A 23,962-nucleotide genomic window follows, 5' to 3' on the forward strand; every position below is an offset into this window, starting at 1 on the left:
CTGGTCTTTGGCTGTGTGTATAATTGGCTACAATGTACAGAATTACATATAGAATTTAGAATTGATAGGATCACTGTGCTACAATGTAACAAAAGTTGTCAATACTGTAATATTCAAAGGTAAATTAATAACTATAGCTCATTTACTTGTCCTCCTGTCCACTGAGTGTAAGAGTGATTCTAATTCACCAGCCTAGCCATTCACCTATAGGCCTATGAGGCATGCACACTAAAACATTCACACAATGAAATATTTTCCTCAAAACATAATACATTTTTGCCATCTTGTTGCATGGATCAACATTTCATTATAATTCACATTTATCAAAGTTAAAAATTATAGTAGCCTAGGCTAAACATGACAGCACATCATATACAGGATAACAATATGATACATAATAACCAGAAAGAGATAGAAAAGGAGATATGAGTTTACTGAAGAGAAACAAACCTCCCCTGTACAGAATCTAAATATTTATCAAACAAACTATATATTCAACAAGTGCTTTTCAACTGGTTTCTCCTGGTACAGAGGCTGTACCTATACTTCTCTATGAAGTAGACAGAGTATCTGAGCTACTCTATATGGCTGTACATGCTGTATCTGAGATTATGTCTACTGGTCAAGAGGATTTACCTATACTTCCCTATGAAGTAGACAGAGTATCTGAGCTACTCTCTATAGCTGTAAATGCTGTATCTGAGCTGGTGTTTACTGGTCCAGAGGGTGCACCTGAACTGTATTTTACTGGAGTAGATAGTGTACCTACATGCTGTGTCTGAGCTAGTGTCTACTGGTCCAGAGGGTGCACCTGAACTGTATTTTACTGGAGTAGATAGTGTACCTACATGCTGTATCTGAGCTAGTGTCTACTGGTCCAGAGGGTGCACCTGAACTGTATTTTACTGGAGTAGATAGTGTACCTACATGCTGTGTCTGAGCTAGTGTCTACTGGTCCAGAGGGTGCACCTGAACTGTATTTTACTGGAGTAGATAGTGTACCTACATGCTGTGGCTCTGAGACCAGCTGACAATCCTGGACTGCTTCTATCAGGAGTGTCTGGACTGTCTGACACTGAGCTAGTGGGTCTCCTCAGACCTGATAGGCCCAGTGGCGACCCGTCTCTCAGGGCAGAGCCTGTTTTGGGCCCCACCTGTTTAGCTAAAATATTAAAAATAAATGTTTATTTTTGGCATTAATACGTGTCACATATAAGTTTTCAAACAATGTAAAAAAATTAAATAATACAAAATCATTGAGTTGATAAAGCCGCATACAAACATGGTCTCTTTTTTGCTTTCTTGAGTAAGGCCGCTCAAAAATGCAGGTGTTTCAGCCCAGCTCAGCACTTACTTTTACATTAGAGCACATACTTTTACATTAGAAGTGCCCATCCAAGAAGGCTTTATGTCATTGGCCACAGAAAAATGACGTCAAATCACGTTATATCTACAGTAGCTTTCATTGGACTGATCATGTTAACATCATACTTTCAAAATCTTAGCTAGCAAGCTAGCAGTCATCATCATGAATTAATTCGACAATCTACAGGCAAATCCTTTACAATCCTTGTCATATGAAGAGAAATAAAATTAATTATAAATAAAACGTATCGGTGCTCATCGGCCATTGGACATAAACATTACACAACAAGTTGGAAATCGCAAATTCAACAATGATTGGTTTGGAAGGAATCAGTGGCTAACTGCAAGCATTGCAAAGCAATCACTAGCCTGTAATTCAGTGGAGTGGGTGTGTGGTCCCAAGTCTGGGTTTAAGGGTCTCTTTTCCAAGCTTAAAAGGATAAACATTCAACATTGGCCATGCTGTCAATCCAGCATGACTTATGCCGATCTCAAAACAACCTGAAACTCAGAACAGGGAAATCTGACTTCAGTGAGTTCAAGACAACTGGAAACTTGGAAAAAAACAAGCTCCGACTGGGAAAACACGTTTTGAACGGTCATCCAACTCGGAATTGCAAGTCGGCAACTCAGGCCTCTTTCTAGAGCTCCGACCTGTTGATCACTGATTCAACCTTGTTTTGTTTTTTTTACAAGTTCCCAGTTGTCTTGAAAGCACCATAAATCCAGAGAATGCCAGACTTTGATGACAAAGTTTGAGGACCGCCTTGCCACCTTCCTGTTCAAGTGAGCAAAGCACAACAAGGCGAGTCCAAAAATGTATTGTATGCTGCTGCAGAAATTATGTAATATGCCAGGGAGATATATATACTGTCTGTACCTAAGATAGTAATATTAAGTGTATATTGTGTAGTAAGCTGTTAGTAGCCCATGTGCCTCACTCTAATAATTTGGTCACTTTTCCCCTCATAATTTCACCTACTATTCTGACTTGGTAGTGCACATGTAGCCTATAGCCTGTTTTAGAGAAATGTAATCATCTAATATTGTAAGAGATTTCATTGTCTGTTTATATGCCCCTTTATTTATCCTATGGTTCTGACTTGGTGTACAGGGAGAACACTGTAAGAACGGCCCATGTTCTGAATTCTGTCGCTGTACATTTCAAAAGTGCTGAACAAATAGTTATATTGACTATGTCCGTCCTAGCTCGCTCATGGTCTTAATCGAAATTACGGATTGCCTCTTATCAGCTCTTTGTCCCCTTATGCCATAGTTTGTACATCTCAATTGTCATTAGAAACCACATTTGTTTAAGCAAGTCAACCATTTCAGCTATGTTTTTTTTTAAAGGCAGTAAATGAGGCTGAATGAACTGTTTCGCTGCCAGATAAGGCTCTGCTGATAGCCAGGTGTAGTAGTGGTAAAGTGTTGGGACTGCTGTTGGGACTCTGCTGTTGGGACAGCTTTATGTAAACTCTAACAGTTTGTGGGCACTGTCACCGTTATAGTGCAATGAATGTATTGTTTAGTGTTGTGTAGAGGTTTTGCTGGCATGCATCTAAAAAATGTTTGCCCCACCAAGATCTACATGCTAAAATCGCCACTGGATAGGCCAGGTGTTCCTCCCTCTCGGTCTACCTGACCACTGCTCCTTTGGGTTTCCATTGTTTTCAAAATACTTCCTTGTTCTACACCCATCTGATAGCCATATGTGTATTACATACTGACCACACCGCTCGCGCGCATCTTCATTTTGCTCCACCCACACCAGGCCATCAGGACACGCAGCTTCAAATATCAAAACGAACTCTGAACCAACTGTATTCATTTGGGGACAGGTCGAAAAGCATTAAACATTTATGGCAATTTAGCTAGCTAGCTTGCTGTTGCTAGCACATTTTTCATGGGATATAAACATTGGGTTGTTATCTTACCTGAAATGCACAAGGTCCTCTACTTTGACAATTAATCCACAGATAAAAAGGTAAACAGAGTTTGTTTCTAGTAATCTCTCCTCCTTCAGGCTTCTTCTTCTTCTTCTTCTTCTTTGGACTTTATATGGTGGTTGGCAATCAACTTTAAGGTGCATTACCACCACCAACTGGACTGGTGTGTGGACCTCAGTTCATCTTTCAATCACCCACGTGGGTATATGCTCCTAAAAAAAACAATGAGGAGATGGGAAAGGCGAGACTTGCAGCGCGTCAAGCTTCACAAATAGAACCAAGTTCTATTTTAGCGCCTGGCTCCGCAGACGCTCGTTGACGCGCACTAGCGGTGTGGGTGCAATGATTTAATAACATGTATGTGTGCATTTATTTTGCAACGCTCGCGCACGCGATGCGGGTGGTGTGGTCAGCATGTTATAGTTGATGGTTTTGGGGCAAGAGGTGGTGGGGTTTGTGGGTGTGTGGCGTTGTTTTAGGAGAAGTTGGGTCTTGACGTCTAGGAATTCAGGATGGAGGTGTTTGTTTGGGAGAAGTTAGGTTCTATCACCTCCTCTCTCTCTGGACGCTCCATCTTCATCCCTTCTCTGAGGGGTTGGTGGAGACCTCTGACCGTCAGTTTGGCTGTTGTGTGTGGCTCTGCTGGATTCCTCCTCTTGGTCCTCTGACCCTGACTCCACCTCAGAGTGTATGTCCTAGGAGAGACAGGTTAAAAAGTTCAGAGACAGGCTTGGCTATGATAGGGGCTGCAACCTTAAAGAAGAATGGGTCTAAACCATCTGACCCAGATGTTTTTTTTAGTGTCAAGTTTAAGGAGCTCCTTTAGCACCTCGGACTCCGTAACCGCCTGCAGGGAGAAACTGTATAGTGGGCAGGGGAAAAAGAGGGAGGAGCATCGGGGCTAGTCACATTAGAAGGACTGGGAGATTAGGAAATGTTGGACGGGCAAGGAGGCATGGCTAAGTCAAATAGGAATCCTGACTTAATGAAGTGGTGATTAAGGAGCTCAGCCATGTGCTCTTTGTCACTAACAACCACATCATCAACATTAAGGGACATTGGCAGCTGGAGGGTTTATTCTCCAGGTCTTTAACCGTTTTCCAGAACTTCTTGGGGTTAGACCCACAGAGAGAACTGCTCCTTAAAGTAACCAGCTTTAGCTTTCTGGATAGCCTGAGTGCACTTATTTCTCATTTGCCTGAACTGATCTGATTATCCTGATTCGCTTTATGAATTTACCTGTGGCCAGGCAGTCGTTTCTGTTGTAGATCTGTGTCTTCTCACTGACTGGGTTCCTGGCCTCACAGGTGTAGCTGCCTGACTCTGGAAATGTGATGTTGTAGTGCTGTCCAGTCTGGTCTTGACTCCACATCTCCCCCTGGTGGTCAGGCCAAGACCAGTGGTACTCCACTGATGGACCCTTAACACTGCAGCGAAGTGTTGCCATGCTACGGTTCAATTCACAGGTGACTTCAGGTTGTGATACTGGGTCTGTGGATGGAAATGGACGAGTATGTTATGCAACAGTAGATGGAAATTCAGGAATATTTCACACACACACACAAATGCACGCACACATACACTGCACCCACACGCACACATACACACACTTATTCTTTACAATGTGTTTGTTCTGAAATGTTCTCTCTCTGTTAACTTAGAGACAACTGTTGGATGGCTGGTTATACTAAATGTCTTGCACAATCATGGAAGTTTGAACTTTGGCATTATGTCCCCCCCAGTGGCGGCTCCTGAAAAAATTCTCAGGAGGGGCAATTTTTCTGATGATTTAGGTGACCTACACACGTGCACAAGTCCGTGCACGCGATTCCAGATATCTTTACCTCTGAATAAACTGCCTTTATTATACCATATCCACCCTGTCCAAAGTCTCTACTTGGTCTCAGTTCTCCAGTAAACTTGTGATTATCAACAGTACACAATGGTAACAAACAATTGGGGGAACTCACGGGGCAGATAGTAACCACTTAAAAGGAAGCGATTCCCAAACCTTCCATAACAAAGCCATCACCTACAGAGAGATGAACTTGGAGAAGAGTCCCCTAAGTAAGCTTGTCCTGGGCCTCTGTTCACAAACACAAACAGACCCCACACAGCCCCAGGACAACAACAACAACAACAACAACAACAACAACACAATTAGACCCAACCAAATCATGAGAAAACAAAAAGAGAATTACTTGACACATTGGAAAGAACAAACAAAAAAACAGAGCAAACTAGAATGCTATTTGGCCCTAAACAGAGAGTACACAGTGGCAGAATACCTGACCACTGTGACTGACCCAAACTTAATGAAAGCTTTGACTATGTACAGACTCAGTGACCATAGCCTTGCTATTGAGAAAGGCCGCCGTAGGCAGACCTGGCTCTCAAGAGAAGACAGGCTATGTGCACACTGCCCACAAAATGAGGTGGAAACTGAGCTGCACTTCCTAACCTCCTGCCAAATGTATGACCATATTAGAGACACATATTTCCCTCAGATTACAGCGATCCACAAAGAATTCGAAAACAAACCCAATTTTGATAAACTCCCTTATCTACTGGGTGAAAAACCACAGTGTGCCATCACAGCTGCAAGATTTGTGACCTGTTGCCACAAGAAAAGGGCAACCAGTGAAGAACAAACACCATTGTAAATACAACCCATATTTATGTTTATTTATTTTCCCATTTGTACTTTAACTATTTGCACATTGTAACAACACTGTATATATACATAATATGACATTTGAAATGTCTTTATTCTTTTGAAACTTCTGAGTGTAATGTTTACTGTTAATATTTATTGTTTATTTCACTTTTGTTTACTATCTACTTCCCTTGCTTTGGCAATGTTAACACACGTTTCCCATGCCAATAAAGCCCTTAAATTGAATTGAATTGATAGTAAGGTCGCAATGACACAGAAAGCAGTTCAATGTCGGGGTACAGAGTCGCTCTCTTACCAGGATCGCGGTCCGCTCTGACCAGGGTGAAGGTGGCCGGCTCCACTTCTCTGTCCGGGACTCATCCAGCCAAGTCTCCCAGCTGTATTGGGATTCAGCTGCCAGCAGCGTTTTCATTATTTAGTCCGTTCGTAGCGGGTATGTACACGATCAACAAGATCAGTCCAAAACCAACCACTGGAAATCCATGGTTGGCAGAATGTTTGTAAACTAAGTCTACAAATTAAAAACATAAAATAACGCCGCACTGCAGGTCGCAACAGAGACGCTTCTAGCCGCCATTGTCTTAGTTACGTTCAACGTTACGTCACGTATGACGAAAGCGCGTAAGTGCAAGCCCACAGACACCCATAGAGAATGTATTGAAAGCTTTGAAATGTGAAAAAAATAGATTTTACATGACAGGCTATGAGAGACTTCTGGGCGATTTTCAACTTGACTGAAATCGCCCCAAAAACGGGCGGGGCCATTTGAAGCACGACTTTAGCCTGATTTGACATTTAGTGGCTGGCAGATCAGACGTGAACACTGATAACTGCTGTTGCCGTGATATAATTGATTAGAAAAAAAATCCCTTCCTTTTCCCGTTTGGCAGTGCGTCGCCCATATCGCCCTATTGAACAAGCCGTCCCTGGTCCCCCCTCTCTCTCTCTACTCACAAACCTGCATAGTTCTCCCATCTGATATACGATTGCTATCATTCTGGCATTCTTATCACGGGGACTTTCTTTTTTTACATGTGCCTACGCCTCAGGCATTATTGAAAGTCAGGACATTCTTCACAAACGTTTTTTTTTTCATATTAACATTTGAAGTATGTATTATTTTTTATAGAGCAAAGTATCAGCCCTCACACCATGAAAAGGAGCAAGTAACCTCTTAATTAAATATTCTGTTCATAAAATGCACCTAAAAATACTAAATGTATGTTGGAATAAAAAATGTAGTGTATACTGTACCAACACAATGCATTATGTTGATACACTATAACACAGTGGTGGAAAAAGTACTTCCAGTGGTGGAAGTAGTACTTTAAAGTATTTTTACTTAAGTACTTTACACGACTGCTATAATAACTTTAATAACCATTTTTTACAAACTACTTGAAGAATCTCCTATTTTCAGCAACAATTTTCAACAAGTTTTTCTATGTTTTTAAATGGATCAACTTTTGATTATAATTCACATTATTCAAAGTTGAGAATTATATAAACATACCAGCACATTACATACAGAATATACAGTGGCTTGCGAAAGTATTCATCCCCCTTGGCATTTTTCCTATTTTGTTACCTTACAACCTGGAATTAAAATGGATTTTTTGGGGGGGTTTGTATCATTTGATTTACACAACATGCCTACCACTTTGAAGATGCAACATATTTTTCGGGGTGAAACAAACAAGAAATAAGACAAAAAAACAGAAAACTTGAGCGTGCATAACTATTCACCCCCCCAAAGTCAATACTTTGTAGAGCCACCTTTTGCAGCAACTACAGCTGCAAGTCTCTTGGGGTATGTCTTTATAAGCTTGGCACATCTAGCCAGTGGGATTTTTGCCCATTCTTCAAGGTAAAACTGCTCCAGCTCCTTCAAGTTGGATGGGTTCCGCTGGTGTACAGCAATCTTTAAGTCATACCACAGATTCTCAATTGGATTGAGGTCTGGGCTTTGACTAGGCCATTCCAAGACATTTAAATGTTTCCCCTTAAACCACTCAAGTGTTGCTTTAGCAGTATGCTTAGGGTCATTGTCCTGCTGGAAGGTGAACCTCCGTCCCAGTCTCAAATCTCTGGAAGACTGAAACAGGTTTCCCTCAAGAATCTCCCTGTATTTAGCGCCATCCATCATTCCTTCAATTCTGACCAGTTTCCCAGTCCCTGCCGATGAAAAACATCCCCACAGCATGATGCTGCCACCACCATGCTTCACTGTGGGGATGGTGTTCTCGGGGTGATGAGAGGTGTTGGGTTTGTGCCAGACATAGCGTTTTCCTTGATGGCCAAAAAGCTCAATTTTAGTCTCATCTGACCAGAGTACCTTCTTCCATATGTTTGGGGAGTCTCCCACATGCCTTTTGGCAAACACCAAACGTGTTTGCTTATTTTTTTCTTTAAGCAATGGCTTTTTTCTGGCCACTCTTCCATAAAGCCCAGCTCTGTGGAGTGTACGGCTTAAAGTGGTCCTATAGACAGATACTCCAATCTCCGCTGTGGAGCTTTGCAGCTCCTTCAGGGTTATCTTTGGTCTCTTTGTTGCCTCTCTGATTAATGCCCTCCTTGCCTGGTCCGTAGGTTTTGGTGGGCGGCCCTCTCTTGGCAGGTTTGTTGTGGTGCCATATTCTTTTCATTTTTTAATAATGGATTTATTGGTGCTCCGTGGGATGTTCAAAGTTTTAGATATTTTTTTATAACCCAACCCTGATCTGTACTTCTCCAACTTTGTCCCTAACCTGTTTGGAGAGCTCCTTAGTCTTCATGGTGCCGCTTGCTTGGTGGTGCCCCTTGCTTAGTGGTGTTGCAGACTCTGGGGCCTTTTAGAACAGGTGTATATATACTGAGATCATGTGACAGATCATGTGACACTTAGATTGCACACAGATGGACTTTATTTAACTAATTCTGTGACTTCCGAAGGTAATTGGTTGCACCAGATCTTATTTAGGGGTTTCATAGCAAAGGGGGTGAATGCATATGCACGCACCACTTTTCCGTTATTTATTTTTAGTAATTTTTTTTCATTTCACTTCACCAATTTGGACTATTTTGTGTATGTCCATTACATGAAATCCAAATAAAAATCAATTTAAATTACAGGTTGTAATGCTACAAAATAGGAAAAACGCCAAGGGGGATGAATACTTTTGCAAGGCACTGTAATTAAAAACATGGGCTTACCTTTGTAATGCTTCTTGATGAGCCAGACCATAACAACAACCACAACAGAAACCAACAACAAGACACCTGCACCAATACCAATGTAGATGTAGGGATTACCTAATACACATACAGACAGATACAAACAGGTCAGGTCACATGGTCAGTGGAAACTGAACAAAGGAATTCCTATTCCTTTATCAACAGCATCAAAATACTTGGACATGATTTAACCTTGACTTAGTATACCAACAGAATGGTATTGGCTTTACAAAACTCAAACCTTCTATATCTCGCCTATCTCTCTTGTTTACCTGTGGCAAGGCAGTCATTGCTGTTGTAGGTCTGTGTCTTCTCACTGACTGGGTTCCTTGCCTCACAGGTGTAGCTGTCTGACTCTGGGGATTTGATGTTGTAGTGCTGTCCAGTCTGCTCCTGGCTCCACATCTCAGCCTCGTGGTCAGGCCAAGACCAGCGGTACTCCACCGATGATGGACCCTTAACACTGCATGGTAGGGTTCAATTCACAGGGGACTTCAGGTTGTATTACTGGGTCTGTGGATGGAAATGGAGGAGTACGTTATGCAACCTTGGACGGAAAGTCAGGAATATTTCACACACACATACACACTTATTCTTTACAATGTGTTTGTGTTCTGAAATGTTCTCTCTCTGTTAGTTTGGTGACAGCTGTTGGATGGCTGGTTATACTAAATGTCTTGCACAATCATGGAAGTTTGAACTTTGACATTATGTCCCCCCTCTCTCTCTCTACTCACAAACCTGCATAGTTCTCCCATCTGATATACGAATGCTATCATTCTGGCGTTCTTATCAGGGGGACTTTTGGAGAGAGCTGCATATAGGTTTTGTTTATAAGAAAAGTAAAAAGATAACCAGAAAAGAATGTATTTAAAAAGTGTGGACTAACCAAGGTTCTTGTTCAGCACTTCAACAGCACGTGACATAGTCATTGCCAAACTTTTTGTGTTTGAACCTTTTACATTTTTAACCTTTGCAAAATGAGTTACATCCCCGTCTTTAACTGGTACCTAAAGGAGGTCCCGATCCATCATTGGGTCACAAGTCCCGACCTTCCATTTAGGAAACAATGACTTTTACTCTCTGCTGAAAGGTCTGTATTTTCCCACCAATCATACCCTCTACCTCATACACCCCACTGAGCTGCTTGGTCAGCTGTCTGATTGTGATTTCTCATGTTGTGGTGTTCAAGGATGTCTTCCCTTCAAAATCACAAAATTCCCATATCCCAGCAGTGTCCCATTCCACCGCCTTCATGTTATCCTCTGGAACTCCACCAGGGATTCCAGGATTGATAACGATGTTCCTTTGTGATGACATAACGTGTTGGTGAAGCTGCAGCTGCTTTGGGAAAAGAGCAGAGTTACACCCTTAGAAATAAAATTATAATTACGGAAGGTAAACTTAAATTCTATGTATATGGTTGTATCATCGCTCTAAACTTGTCACAGCCAGGCCTTTAGTATTACCATCTTATCCTACCCAGTAATAGCCAAGTATACATTCAGTTGTGAAGTAGGCCTACCTTTCACCTTTAAAATACACAATGGCACAGTCAATATAGTTCCTATTTCCTTATAAGGCACACCCTTAACTCGGCCCAATAGTCTGTACCCTAACAAACATTCATGAAAAAAGGTTCAACTGTCGCCCGCTGGATGGCTGTGTCAAAACACCTGTTGTCAGTTTACACTAGACTGAAATCTCCTCTTTCACTTGAGTCCGTCTAGACTGTAACTATGAATACCTGGGGGAAATATATTCACTTACCAATAATTCATTATCTGCCACAAATGCAACAGAAGATGGGGACTAATACTATTACTGTTGGAATTGATGGTCCTTTGTCAGCCATCTTCAACAAGTGCGAACCATGAAGTGAAAGTGAAAGATGTATTTAATTTTATATACATGTGCCTACACCTCAGGCATTATTGAAAGTCGGGACAAAAGCAACTTTTTCTCACACGTTTTTTTTATATTAACATTTGAAATATGTATTATTTTTATAGAGAAAGGTATCAGCCCTCACACCATGTAAATGAGCAAGTAACCTCGTAATGAAATATTTTGTCATAAAATGCACCTAAAAATACAAAATGTATGTTGGTATAAAAAATGTAGTGTATACTGTACCAACACAATGCATTATGTTGATAAGCTATAACACAGTGGTGGAAAAAGTACCCAATTGTCATACTTGAGTAAAAGTAAAGATACTTTAATAGAAAATGACTCAAGTAAAAGTCTAAAGGTATTTGGTTTTAAATATACTTTAAATAATTTCCTCTAAATACAAGAGAAACAAAGCATCCCCGTATAGAGCCTAACATTTTTGTTAAACTATTTCAACAAGTGCTTTTCAGCTGGTTTCACCTGGTACAGAGGCTGTAGCTTTACTGGTATCTGTTGGTATACCTTCCTCTGTAGTGGACAGAGTATCTGAGCTACTCTCTATGGCTGTACATGCTGTATCTGAGCTAGTGTCTACTGGTCCAGAGGATTTACAGTGGGGGAAAAAAGTATTTAGTCAGCCACCAATTGTGCAAGTTCTCCCACTTAAAAAGATGAGAGAGGCCTGTAATTTTCATCATAGGTACACGTCAACTATGACAGACAAATTGAGAAAAAAAAATCCAGAAAATCACATTGTAGGATTTTTAATGTATTTATTTGCAAATTATGGTGGAAAATAAGTATTTGGTCACCTACAAACAAGCAAGATTTCTGGCTCTCACAGACCTGTAACTTCTTCTTTAAGAGGCTCCTCTGTCCTCCACTCGTTACCTGTATTAATGGCACCTGTTTGAACTTGTTATCAGTATAAAAGACACCTGTCCACAACCTCAAACAGTCACACTCCAAACTCCACTATGGCCAAGACCAAAGAGCTGTCAAAGGACACCAGAAACAAAATTGTAGACCTGCACCAGGCTGGGAAGACTGAATCTGCAATAGGTACGCAGCTTGGTTTGAAGAAATCAACTGTGGGAGCAATTATTAGGAAATGGAAGACATACAAGACCACTGATAATCTCCCTTGATCTGGGGCTCCACGCAAGATCTCACCCCGTGGGGTCAAAATGATCACAAGAACGGTGAGCAAAAATCCCAGAACCACACGGGGGGACCTAGTGAATGACCTGCAGAGAGCTGGGACCAAAGTAACAAAGCCTACCATCAGTAACACACTACGCCGCCAGGGACTCAAATCCTGCAGTGCCAGACGTGTCCCCCTGCTTAAGCCAGTACATGTCCAGGCCCGTCTGAAGTTTGCTAGAGTGCATTTGGATGATCCAGAAGAGGATTGGGAGAATGTCATATGGTCAGATGAAACCAAAATAGAACTTTTTGGTAAAAACTCAACTCGTCGTGTTTGGAGGACAAAGAATGCTGAGTTGCATCCAAAGAACACCATACCTACTGTGAAGCATGGGGGTGGAAACATCATGCTTTGGGGCTGTTTTTCTGCAAAGGGACCAGGACGACTGATCTGTGTAAAGGAAAGAATGAATGGGGCCATGTATCGAGAGATTTTGAGTGAAAACCTCCTTCCATCAGCAAGGGCATTGAAGATGAAACGTGGCTGGGTCTTTCAGCATGACAATGATCCAAAACACACCGCCCGGGCAACGAAGGAGTGGCTTCGTAAGAAGCATTTCAAGGTCCTGGAGTGGCCTAGCCAGTCTCCAGATCTCAACCCCATAGAAAATCTTTGGAGGGAGTTGAAAGTCCGTGTTGCCCAGCGTCAGCCCCAAAACATCACTGCTCTAGAGGAGATCTGCATGGAGGAATGGGCCAAAATACCAGCAAGTGTGTGAAGACTTACAGAAAATGTTTGACCTGTGTCATTGCCAACAAAGGGTATATAACAAAGTATTGAGAAAGTTTTGTTATTGACCAAATACTTATTTTCCACCATAATTTGCAAATAAATTCATTAAAAATCTGTCATAGTTGACGTGTACCTATGATGAAAATTACAGGCCTCTCTCATCTTTTTAAGTGGGAGAACTTGCACAATTGGTGGCTGACTAAATACTTTTTTTCCCCACTGTACCTATACTTCTCTATGAAGTAGACAGGGTATCTGTGCTACTCTCTATGGCTGTACATGCTGTATCTGAACTGGTGTCTACTGGTCCGGAGGGTGCACCTAGATTGGACTTTCCTGGATTGGATAGAGTACCACTGCCCGCCTGTGGACTAAATGCTGTGGCTATAGGAACAGCTGACAATCCTGGACTGCTTCTGTCAGGAGTGTCTGTACTGTCTGACACTGAGCTAGTGGGTCTCCTCAGACCTGATAGGCCAGGTGTTCGTCCCTCTCTGTCTACCTGACCACTGCTCCTCTGGGTTTCCATCATTTTCACTACTCTTCCTTGTTCTCCACCCATCTGACAGCCATGAGAGCGTCTTATAGATGATGGTTTTGGGGCGAGAGGTGGTCGGGGGGCTTTGCGGGGGAGTGTTTGTTTGGGAGAAGTTGGGCTCTTTCCTTCCTCTCTCTTCCCTCCTTTCTGTGTCTCCTCTTCTTTCTTCCCTCTTTCTTCTCCTTCCCCTTCCTCCTGCTCTTCTTCATTCTCTTCAGTCTCTCTCTCCTTTCCTTCTCTTTCTCCTCCATCATCTCTCCTATCAGTCTCTTCTTGCCCCTCTCCCTCCTCTGTCACTAAATCATCTCCTACTACCTCCTCATCATCTCTCCTATCAGTCTCTTCTTGCCCCTCTCCCTCCTCTGTCACTAAATCATCTCCTACTACCTCCTCTTTCTCCTCATCTTCTCTCCTTTCTGTCTCTTCTTGCCCCTCTCCCTCCTCTGTCACTAAATCATCTCCTACTACCTCCTCTTTCTCCTCATCTTCTCTCCTTTCTGTATCTTCTTGCCCCTCTCCCTCGCCTGTCACTAAATCATCTCCTACTACCTCCTCTTTCTCCTCATCTTCTCTGTCCTCTCTTGTCCCCGCCTCCTTTCCTCCGCTCTCCTCCCTTGTGTCTAAGACAAGGACTTTCTGGGACATAAGTTGTCCATCTCCCTCTCCGTCTCCCGCTCCCTCTCTCTCTGTGCCATAACCACCCATGCTTTGGTCAGGTCCTCCCCCATGATGCTCTCTGCTGTGCTGTGTCTCCAGAGTCTGTGGGTATGGTGAATTAAAGTTAAGGCTGCTCCGAGGTGGCTTCGAAGGAGCAGTTGGGCCAGAACCCTCCGTAACAGTCCCCAAGGTAACGTTCATGTTCTGCTTGGATTCTGCACTCTGCTCTTTTTCTTCCCTCTGTCTCTTTCCGGACTCCCAACCCAGAACCTGATTCTGGTTGTTCAGTTTGAAAGGGCTATTACACTCAATAACATCTGTATCAGTGGATCCTGCCTTGTCCAGTAATGGCTTCTTTTCTCCTTTACCCTCTCCAGAGGTCTGGTTGATCCGATTGACCCTATCCTTTACACTTGTGCTCAGAGTGAGTTCTTCATCTTGTAGTAGTTTATTCTCCTCTTCCACAATCTCTGCTTGGCTGATTGCCACCACCTTCTCTCGATCCTCTTCAAGATGGCTGCCATTCCCTGTGCTCCGCAAATCTAGACGACCGGGGATGTCATGACCGGATTGGAAGGTATCAGCTGTGGTGTGACCAACGGAGCCGACAGATTTTGATTGATCCACAGAATTAGTTACAAAAACAAGGGAGGGGAAAGAAGGAAAGTCAATGGGTATGCAGGTATGGATCTACTAGAGGGCTTAGAAAGAAAGGGAAATGCAACTTCGGGGAAAGTGACAGATTTTCTTCAGTCGATTATGAGTCTAAACCGAACACAATGAATCAACACAATGTCACCACAACTTCAAGGAGACTCATACTAAAGAACCTTGTCATAAGGTATTACTGTACTTAATTAAGACTGGGGCTTACCTTTGGAATGCTTCTTGATGAGCCAGACCACAACAACAACCACAACAGAAACCAACAACAAGACACCTGCACCAATACCAATGTAGATGTAGTGATTACCTAATACACATACAGACAGATATAAACAGGTCAGGTCACATGGTCAGTGGAAACTAAACAAAGGAATTCCTATTGCTTTATCAACAGCATCAAAATACTTGGACATTATTTAACCTTGACTTAGTATACCAACAGAATGGTATTGGCTTTACAAAACTCAAACCTTCTATATCTCGCCTATCTCTCTTGTTTACCTGTGGCAAGGCAGTCATTGCTGTTGTAGGTCTGTGTCATCTCACTGACTGGGTTCCTGGCCTCACAGGTGTAGCTGTCTGACTCTGGGGATTTTATGTTGTAGTGCTGTCCAGTCTGCTCCTGGCTCCACATCTCCCCCTGGTGGTCAGGCCAAGACCAGCGGTACTCCACCAGCGGACCCTCAGCCCTGCAGTGAAGTGTTGCCATGGTACCGTTCAATTCACAGGTGACTTCAGGTTGTGATACTGGGTCTGTGGATGGAAATGGTGGAGTATGTTATGCAACAGTGGATGGATATTCAGGGATATTTCACACACACATGCACGCACACGCAGACACACTTATTCTTTACAATGTGTTTGTGTTCTAAACTGTTATCTCTCTGTTAGCTTAGTGACAGCTGTTGGATGGCTGGTGGTACTAAATGTAAATCCTGGAAGTTTGAACTTTGACATTATGTCATTAATGGAGGAGTACGTCACACAGAGGACACGTGGTGACACACACATAATAATAATAATAATAATAATAATAATAATAATAATAATAATAATAATATGCCATTTAGCAGACGCTTTTATCCGAATGCATACATATTTACGTATGGGTGGTCCCGGGGATTGAACCCACTACCCTGGCGTTACAAGCGCCATGCTCTACCAATTGAGCTACAGAGGACACTGTACACACACATACACACACTGTACACTGTACACACACAGACTGTACACAGGCTGCACACACATTGTACACGCACTGAACACACACTGTACACACACTGAACACACACTGCACACACACACTGCACACACACACACACACACACAGTACACACACTGTACACACACTGTACACTGTACACACACAAACACTGCACACACACAGACTGTACACAGACTGCACACACATTGTACACGCACTGAACACACACTGTACACACACTGAACACACACTGTACACACACACACACACTGTACACCCACACTGTACACACACAAACACTGCACACACACTGTACACACATCCTGTACACAGACTGCACACACATTGTACACACACTTCACACACTGAACACACACTGTACACACACACACACACACACACACTCTCTCTCTCTCTCTTTACAATGTGTTTGTGTTCCCAGTTTCTTTCTCTGTAAACTTAGTGACAACTGTTGGACTGAAAGTCTTGCACAATCATGGAAATGTCAACAGTATTTCCTTTCTCTCTCTTTCTCTCTCAATTCAATTTAAGGGCTTTATTGGCATGGGAAACGTATGTTAACATTGCCCAAGCAAGTGAAGTAGATAATAAACGAAAGTGAAATAAACTATAAAAATTAACAGTAAACATTACACTCATAAAAGTTCCAAAAGAATAAAGATCTCTCTCTCTCTCTCTCTCTCTCTCTCTCTCTACAAACCCGTATGGTTGGTTCTAGGCCAGGTTATCTGACGTGATTGCTATCACCCTGGCATTCTTATCATGGGGATTTTTGGAGAGCGCGGCATAGGTTTAGTTTATGTTTGAGAAATTAAATAAAAACAAACCAGAAACAAAATGTATTTCAAAAGTGAGCAGCTGTTCAACAGTACTTATCATACTACAACAAGCCAGTGCATTATTTAGGAAACCCTGACTCACCAATCACTTCCACTCTCTGCTGAAATGTCTGTATTTTCCCACTAATAAGACACTCTGCCTCATACACCCCACTGAGCTGCTTGGTCAGCTGTCTGATTGTGATTTCTCCAGTGGTGGTGTTCAAGGATGTCTTCCCTTTAAATTCCCGAAATGTCGTTATCACAGCAGTGCCCCATTCCACCGCCTTATTTTCACCATGTTTCCAGAGGATCTCCTGTAAAACTCCACCATGGATCCCAGGATTGATAATGACATTGCTGTTTGTGATAACATAACGGGTGGTGGAAGGTCCAGCTGCTATGGGATGAGAACAGAATTACACCACAGTTAACATGACATAGTCACATCGTCCTCGTACGGTATAATAATGTGCTGAGTAATTGTAAGTTACAATGTTATTACCCTGTAACAGAACAGTCTTTCCCCTAGTTTATTTTGTAGACAGTGCACAAAGGCCCCCAAAGCAACACATGACACAAAATGCGGTAAAAGAAACACAAAATATTTTAGGGTGGGGAAACAGAAGGTGTGGGGTTATAGACGGTTTCGGTCAACTCTAGCTAGGCTAGTAACAGAAGGTGTGGGAAATAGACGGTAGGGTAAACTCTAGCTAGGCTAGTAACAGAAGGTGTGGGAAATAGACGGTAGGGTAAACTCTAGCTAGGCTAGTAACAGAAGGTGTGGGAAATAGACGGTAGGGTAAACTCTAGCTAGGCTAGTAACAGTAGGTGTGGGAAATAGACGGTAGGGTAAACTCTAGCTAGGCTAGTAACATAAGGTGTGGAGAATAGACGGTAGGGTAAACTAGCTAGGCTAGTAACAGAAGGTGTGGGGAATATACTGTAGTTGGGCTAGTAATTAGTCTACATTCAGTTGAAGTATTCTGAATAACTTTTTATCTCAACAAAAGAAAATACATTTGTAAGCAAAAGTAATCGAAAAAGGCTAACAATACCAAATATATTCCAAGGACAATCCATCAAGGGATTTTTCTAGGACAGGAGTAGTGAAGGAGCGTCGATCATGGATCCGCGCGTCCAAACACTCACTAGAATGAAATCTCAGCTTTCTTTAATTGTGTCTCGACTCCAATTATAAATAGTCTACTAGCACGGGGAAATACATTCACTTACCATTGACGAATTCTCCGCCATAAATGCAACTGAATATAGTGACTAGGCCTATTATACTGGGAGTTGGTATTCCTTGATCAGCCATTGCCCGCAGATGCGATCCATATGAAAGTGAAAGTGTTTTTCTTTCTTTCTTTTGAGGACTATTATGGGTGTGTAGTGTGTGTGCACGATCACATGGAATGTAGTCGACCACCGTGACCTCCTGAAGTCATCCGAGGTCTAGGAAAGGACATTTATATTCAAATGCGATGTTGCTGCTGCTGCTGATGATGATGATGAAGAATACTGGTAAGGTGTAAATTCTCTCTTGGACTGACTAAAATTGGAAAAACATACAACAATACTGACAGTTTGGGGGGAAAGGCAATTGGAATGTCCAAAGTGCAGGTGATGCAACTACCTTTATTGAACACTAGATGTCAGTATAGTTCTACAGCTCATGATAACTTTTGTTCACTGGCTTGCCCTATTCCAATTCAAGACCAATCACCTATACTTGGGTACTTCTGGTAGATAGAGGAAAATAAAAGGTATCAACCAGTGGAGTCTGCTGAGGGGAGGACTGCTCATAATAATGTCTGGAACGGAGCAAATGGAATGTCATCAAACACCTGGAAGCCATGTTGTTTGATGTATTTGATGCCATTCCACCTGCTCCGCTCCAGCCATTACCATGAGCCCGGCCTCCCCAATTAAGGTGCCACCAACCTCCTGTGGTATCAACACATTCTGCCATATTGCTTTCATTTGTCCAATCCTTTCAGATGGGCTCTCCAGTAGGTAATAGGGCTCAGTTTGGAATTGGTAAGTGACAACAGTGTATGAGCTTGCCTAAGCACAGACCCAGGGTCAGTTTTGTATGACGGCGTAGCGTTGGGTTGAGATAGGAAAAGCTGAACTGAAACCAGTATCATTAATAAACTTTATATGAGTAATATTCTTCTTCTTCTTCTTCTTCTTCTTTTATTTTTATGAGAATGTCCAAATATGGAGTTTTGTGGCATTTAATGCCACACAATAAACGTAGCCTAGATGTCTTTTTTGACATGAATTGTATAAGAACATTTGTTAAAAAAGGTTGTGTTTAGGACGTGCCTGAGAAAATGCCTGTGTTGATACTGATGAGAAGATGAAGAGTTTGTTTGTAGCTTATTTTTTAAGATATGACATCTCTACACTGCTGAGGGAGTAGATACATACAGGGCCCGCTGGTTGGATCATTTCCTCTTCTGAGACACACACACACACACACACACACACACACACACACACACACACACACACACACACACACACACTAAGACCCAGGAAGAGTCTGACTACTAAACTGAATCCTGTACATTTTTCTCATAGTACATGTAGTAACAACACAATGGCCTGTACATTACTACAGGCATTCCTTGTCATTCATGGATTTATCTCTCTTTCAGCAGGTAAGACACTCTCCCTCTAACCCCCCAAACCTGTTGATTTGTTTTTGAGGATGTTTTGTTTAGTCCAGGGTTTTTTTTTTACAGTAAAAAAGATTAGTAATTGTTAGATCAATTATTTGAGAAGAGGACGTCTATTGATTTTAAATAGCATTGATGGTCACATTAATGGATTGCTATTGAATCTGTAAATTTGATCACAATTGATTTGAGCAATGTTAGGGAGAAAATGAACAATGACTTGGCCAACAATAATTTGTTTGAAAATGTCTCTCTTCTGTGGTGCCTCGATTAGGTGTTCTCTTGTTAACGTAACAATGTCATCTGTTTTTTAACAACTTCCTTTCCATGATTTGATATCGCAATTTTATCTCATTATTAGAATGATTTGTATGGATGTTGTAAATGCTATTTAGATATTTTAAGATCATTATGTGGTACAATACTTATTTCTTTACTTAAAAGTTTTTTTCCATGTCAATGTAATTTTTTTGATGTCAATTATCGTTGATATGTATGTGTATAAAATTGTCATTTGACCAACATCCTATTTACTCAAGGAGAAGGCTTAATCTGACCATCTGTGTCTATGAGATTGTCCCCAGATAGGCCATTTGATTTGAAGAGGTCCTGTTGTTAAAGTATCTGTGGCCTTTCAGACAGTTGTGGTTTTAGACATGTTCTGTTTCAAACAACCAGTACACAAGAACAGGAAGCTGTAATAGAACAATCTGGGTTACTGTGGCTAACCCAACCAGTTGAACACATCTTTTCATACAGTAGCATTATTCGAATTTGATCCAAGTTAAAAACACTTGGTAGAAGTTGTGACACTTTATTTTACGGGCCTGTTTTAGAGCGTATTTGCCAGGTAGTTGGCCTAACTGACAAATTATGAGGAACAATGGACAATTGTACTTGAAATTAACTTATTTTACTTTGAAATGTAGCATACTTCTCATACAAAAAAAATCTGTAATAATTGTAGATAAATGTAGATAAATGCTTAACCAAAAATGTCAATAATAATTATTGAACTAAATCACATTTGATAATTCTTTATTTACCCCAAAATGCAATAAATGTATGGTACCGTCAGCAACAACAGAGAATTATTCTGATATATTTTCTTCTCTTCTATCACAGATTCATGCGAATATTCTTTCCGAAATGGATCTTCCGTCACCATCCATCTTAAATACACTGACTTGAGTTCGAAAGAATTAACCTGGAAACACAATGAAAAACTTATATTTAAAAGAAGGAATGGAAAGTTCATACTAGGCAAGGCTGAGGACATCGTAGATGGTGGGTCTCTCCAGCTCAAAGGCCTGATGTTGAAAGACGAAGGTACTTACAAAGCAGAGGTGTTCGACAGCGACGGGAAAAGCATCAAAGAGCAGTCCTCCAGACTGTGTATGGGTAAGTCTCTTTCTTTCACTCTTTCTTTCCAACAATACAAGAACTGTATCCTCTCCTTTCGAGACACTGACAACTGCCATTTTGTTTCTCTCCAGAAAAGGTCTCCAAGCCCTCAGTGAAATTCACCTGTTCTGCTAAGGACGTCACCTTTACCTGTACCTTGACCAACACTGAGGGAGTGAATTTAAAGTGGAGCAGGAACACAAAGACCCTAGATAGGGAAACAAAGACAACCTTGACCATCGATCGGAAAACACTGAAAGCGCCGGACACCTTCACCTGCTCTGCAGCCAACGAGGTCAGCGAGGAGACAAGTGATGTCATCAAACCAACATGCAAAGGTATAGTATGTTTGAAGGGCTCAATTGCAATTCTCTTTGCGAATCTCTCCGTCTTCCTCTTTCCCTCAGTTTTTTTCTCTCTCTCTGTTTTTCTTCTTCTGTTTCCAGGAAGAAAGGAACAAATATCTAAGATTGGTGGCGCACCTCATAACAAAAAAAGGTAAAAGTCAAACATCTTGTTTTTCTCTCCTCTGCTCCACCCCTCATCCCCCACCCTCCTCTCAGCTGTCTCAGACTCAGGTGTTCCTCGTTCACTGTTTGGTTTTGATTTCTGGACCATGGTGGGCATCCTGGCCGGGGGAGGGGGCTTGGTACTCCTCCTCATCATCACCACCATGGTGTGCTGCTGCCTCAGCCGACGCAAGAGCCAGATGCGCTTTGAAGGTAATCGCTTCAGACCAAAGGTCAAACATCTATGGCTATAGTGTTGGTGTTGTGTGAACAGAAACATTTACGGTATCTACAGTATCTTGTCTTTTTTTGGGTACCTCCCTCCCTCATTTCATCTGTTCATTCTCCTTCACAGAGGAACGAGAGTTGAGACTAGCCCCCCTGACCAAGACCCAGCCTCCTTTCCACCCAGAGGGCCAGACAAAGCATCCTTCTCACCCAGAGGGCCAGAGGCAAAGGCAGAGACCCCCCGGTGGGGCCCCACCTGGTTCCACTGGCCCCAGGCCCACAGCCAGAGCCTCCAGCCAGGCAGCGCCCCAACCCAGAGCCCAGGCTCGAGAGAGGCCTCCACAGATACCAATGGATGACGATGAGGAGCAGCCCCCACCGCTACCCCAGCCCAGGAAGAAAGGCCCTCACCCCCCCAGGCAATGAGTCTGGAAAACAGGTTTAGCCTATATACTTTTTGATCCAAGGAAAGGAGTTCCAACAGTCTACATGTTGAAAATGTTATTATCTAAAGAATAGAAAAGGAAGAAAAAATACCCAGTGTTCTATTCTACAAATTAATATAGATTATTTTTACACTCATTTTTATATAAATTAAATGTTTTTCTTCCAATGCCTTTTCAAAATTATGTGTCATTGTTTTTATGTGTTGAGTTGAGTGCTTAGCAAAATCATCCATAGGTTGTAGCCTACCTATCTATCCACCTCCTCTTGAATTTGTGACCTTAACTTGATGTCTGTGTGGTTGTCAATAAAAACTAAAGAATTACAGGTACATAGTCATTGACTCAATTATGTTATTGCCGACCACAGAGCTAATGATGAAGCTGTGCTGAGGCAATGTATAGCATCTTCGATGATTAATAGCTGACAGACCTGGGTTCCCGTCAAATACTATTTAGAGTATTTAATTTACTTTCAAATACATTTTGAAGTTAGCGTATGGATATTTTTCTTTGAAAATACAAGTACACTAAACAAAAATATAAACGCAACATGTAAAGTGTTGGTCCCATGTTTCATGAGCTGAAATAAAAGATCCCAGAAATTGTCCTTACGCAAAAAAAAGCTTTTCTCTCAAATATTGTGCACAAATGTGTTTACATCACTGTTAATGAGCATTTATCCTATGCCAAGATAATCCATCCACCTGACAGATGAGGCATATCAATAAGATGATTAAACAGCATGATCTTTACAAATGTGCACCTTGTGCTGGGGACAATAAAAGGCCACTAAAATGTGCAGTTTTGTCACACAACACAATGCCATAGATGTCTCAAGTTTTGAGGGAGCGTGCAATTGGCATGCTGACTGCAGGAATGTCCACCAGAGCTGTTGCCAGATAATTAAATGTTAATTTCTCTACCATAAGAATTTGGCAGTACATCCAACTGGCCTCATAACCGCAGACCACGTGTATGGCGTCGTGTGGGCGAGCAGTTTGCTGATGTCAATTTTGTGAACAGAGTGCCCCATGGTGGCGGAGGGGTTATGGTAGGGGCAGGCATAAGCTACAGACAACGAACACAACTGCATTTTATCGATGGCAATTTGAATGCACAGAGATACCAAGATGAGATCCTGAGGACCATTGCCGTGCCATTCATCCGCCTCCATCAACTCATCTTTCAGCATGACAATGCACGGCCCCATGTCGCAAGGATCTGTACACAATTCCTGGAAGCTGAAAATGTCCCAGTTCTTCCATGACCTGCATACTCACCAGACATGTCACCCACTGAACATGTTTGGATTGCTCTGGATTTACAACAGCGTGTTCCAGTTCCCACCAATATCCAGCAACTGCCATTGAATAGGAGTGGGACAACATTCCACAGGCCACAATCAACAACCTGATCAACTCTATGCGAAGGAGATGTGTCGTGCTGCATGAGGCAAATGGTGGTCACACCAGATACTGACTGGTTTTCTGATCCACACCCCTACCTTTTTTTAAGGTGACCAACTGTGACCAACAGATGCATATCTGTATTCCCAGTCATGTGAAATCCATAGATTAGGGCCTAATGTATTTATTTCAATTGTCTGTTTTCCTTATATGAAATGTAACTAAATTGTTGCATGTTGCTTTTATATTTTTGTTCAGTATAGTTGAATATTGGAATGTATTTGGAAATACACTTAGAAATTATTGGCATGTATTTGAACATACTCAAATACACAG

General features: G+C 42.0%; 1 protein-coding gene across 1 annotated transcript; it reads left to right on the forward strand.

Annotated features, from left to right (window-relative positions):
* Window positions 1–19,539: 19,539 nt before the first annotated feature.
* Window positions 19,540–22,549, forward strand: LOC311109871 (T-cell surface antigen CD2-like). The gene is made up of 5 exons (XM_084152886.1): window positions 19,540–19,615; window positions 20,759–21,034; window positions 21,130–21,375; window positions 21,601–21,759; window positions 21,902–22,549. Exons 1-5 carry the CDS (start codon window positions 19,555–19,557, stop codon window positions 22,198–22,200), a joined length of 1,041 nt encoding a protein of 346 aa, XP_084009012.1. The 5' UTR covers window positions 19,540–19,554; the 3' UTR covers window positions 22,201–22,549.
* Window positions 22,550–23,962: the final 1,413 nt, after the last annotated feature.

This window comes from Coregonus lavaretus, assembly GCF_964263955.1.
Source record: "Coregonus lavaretus genome assembly, chromosome: 35".
NCBI classification, from domain to species: Eukaryota; Metazoa; Chordata; class Actinopteri; order Salmoniformes; family Salmonidae; genus Coregonus; species Coregonus lavaretus.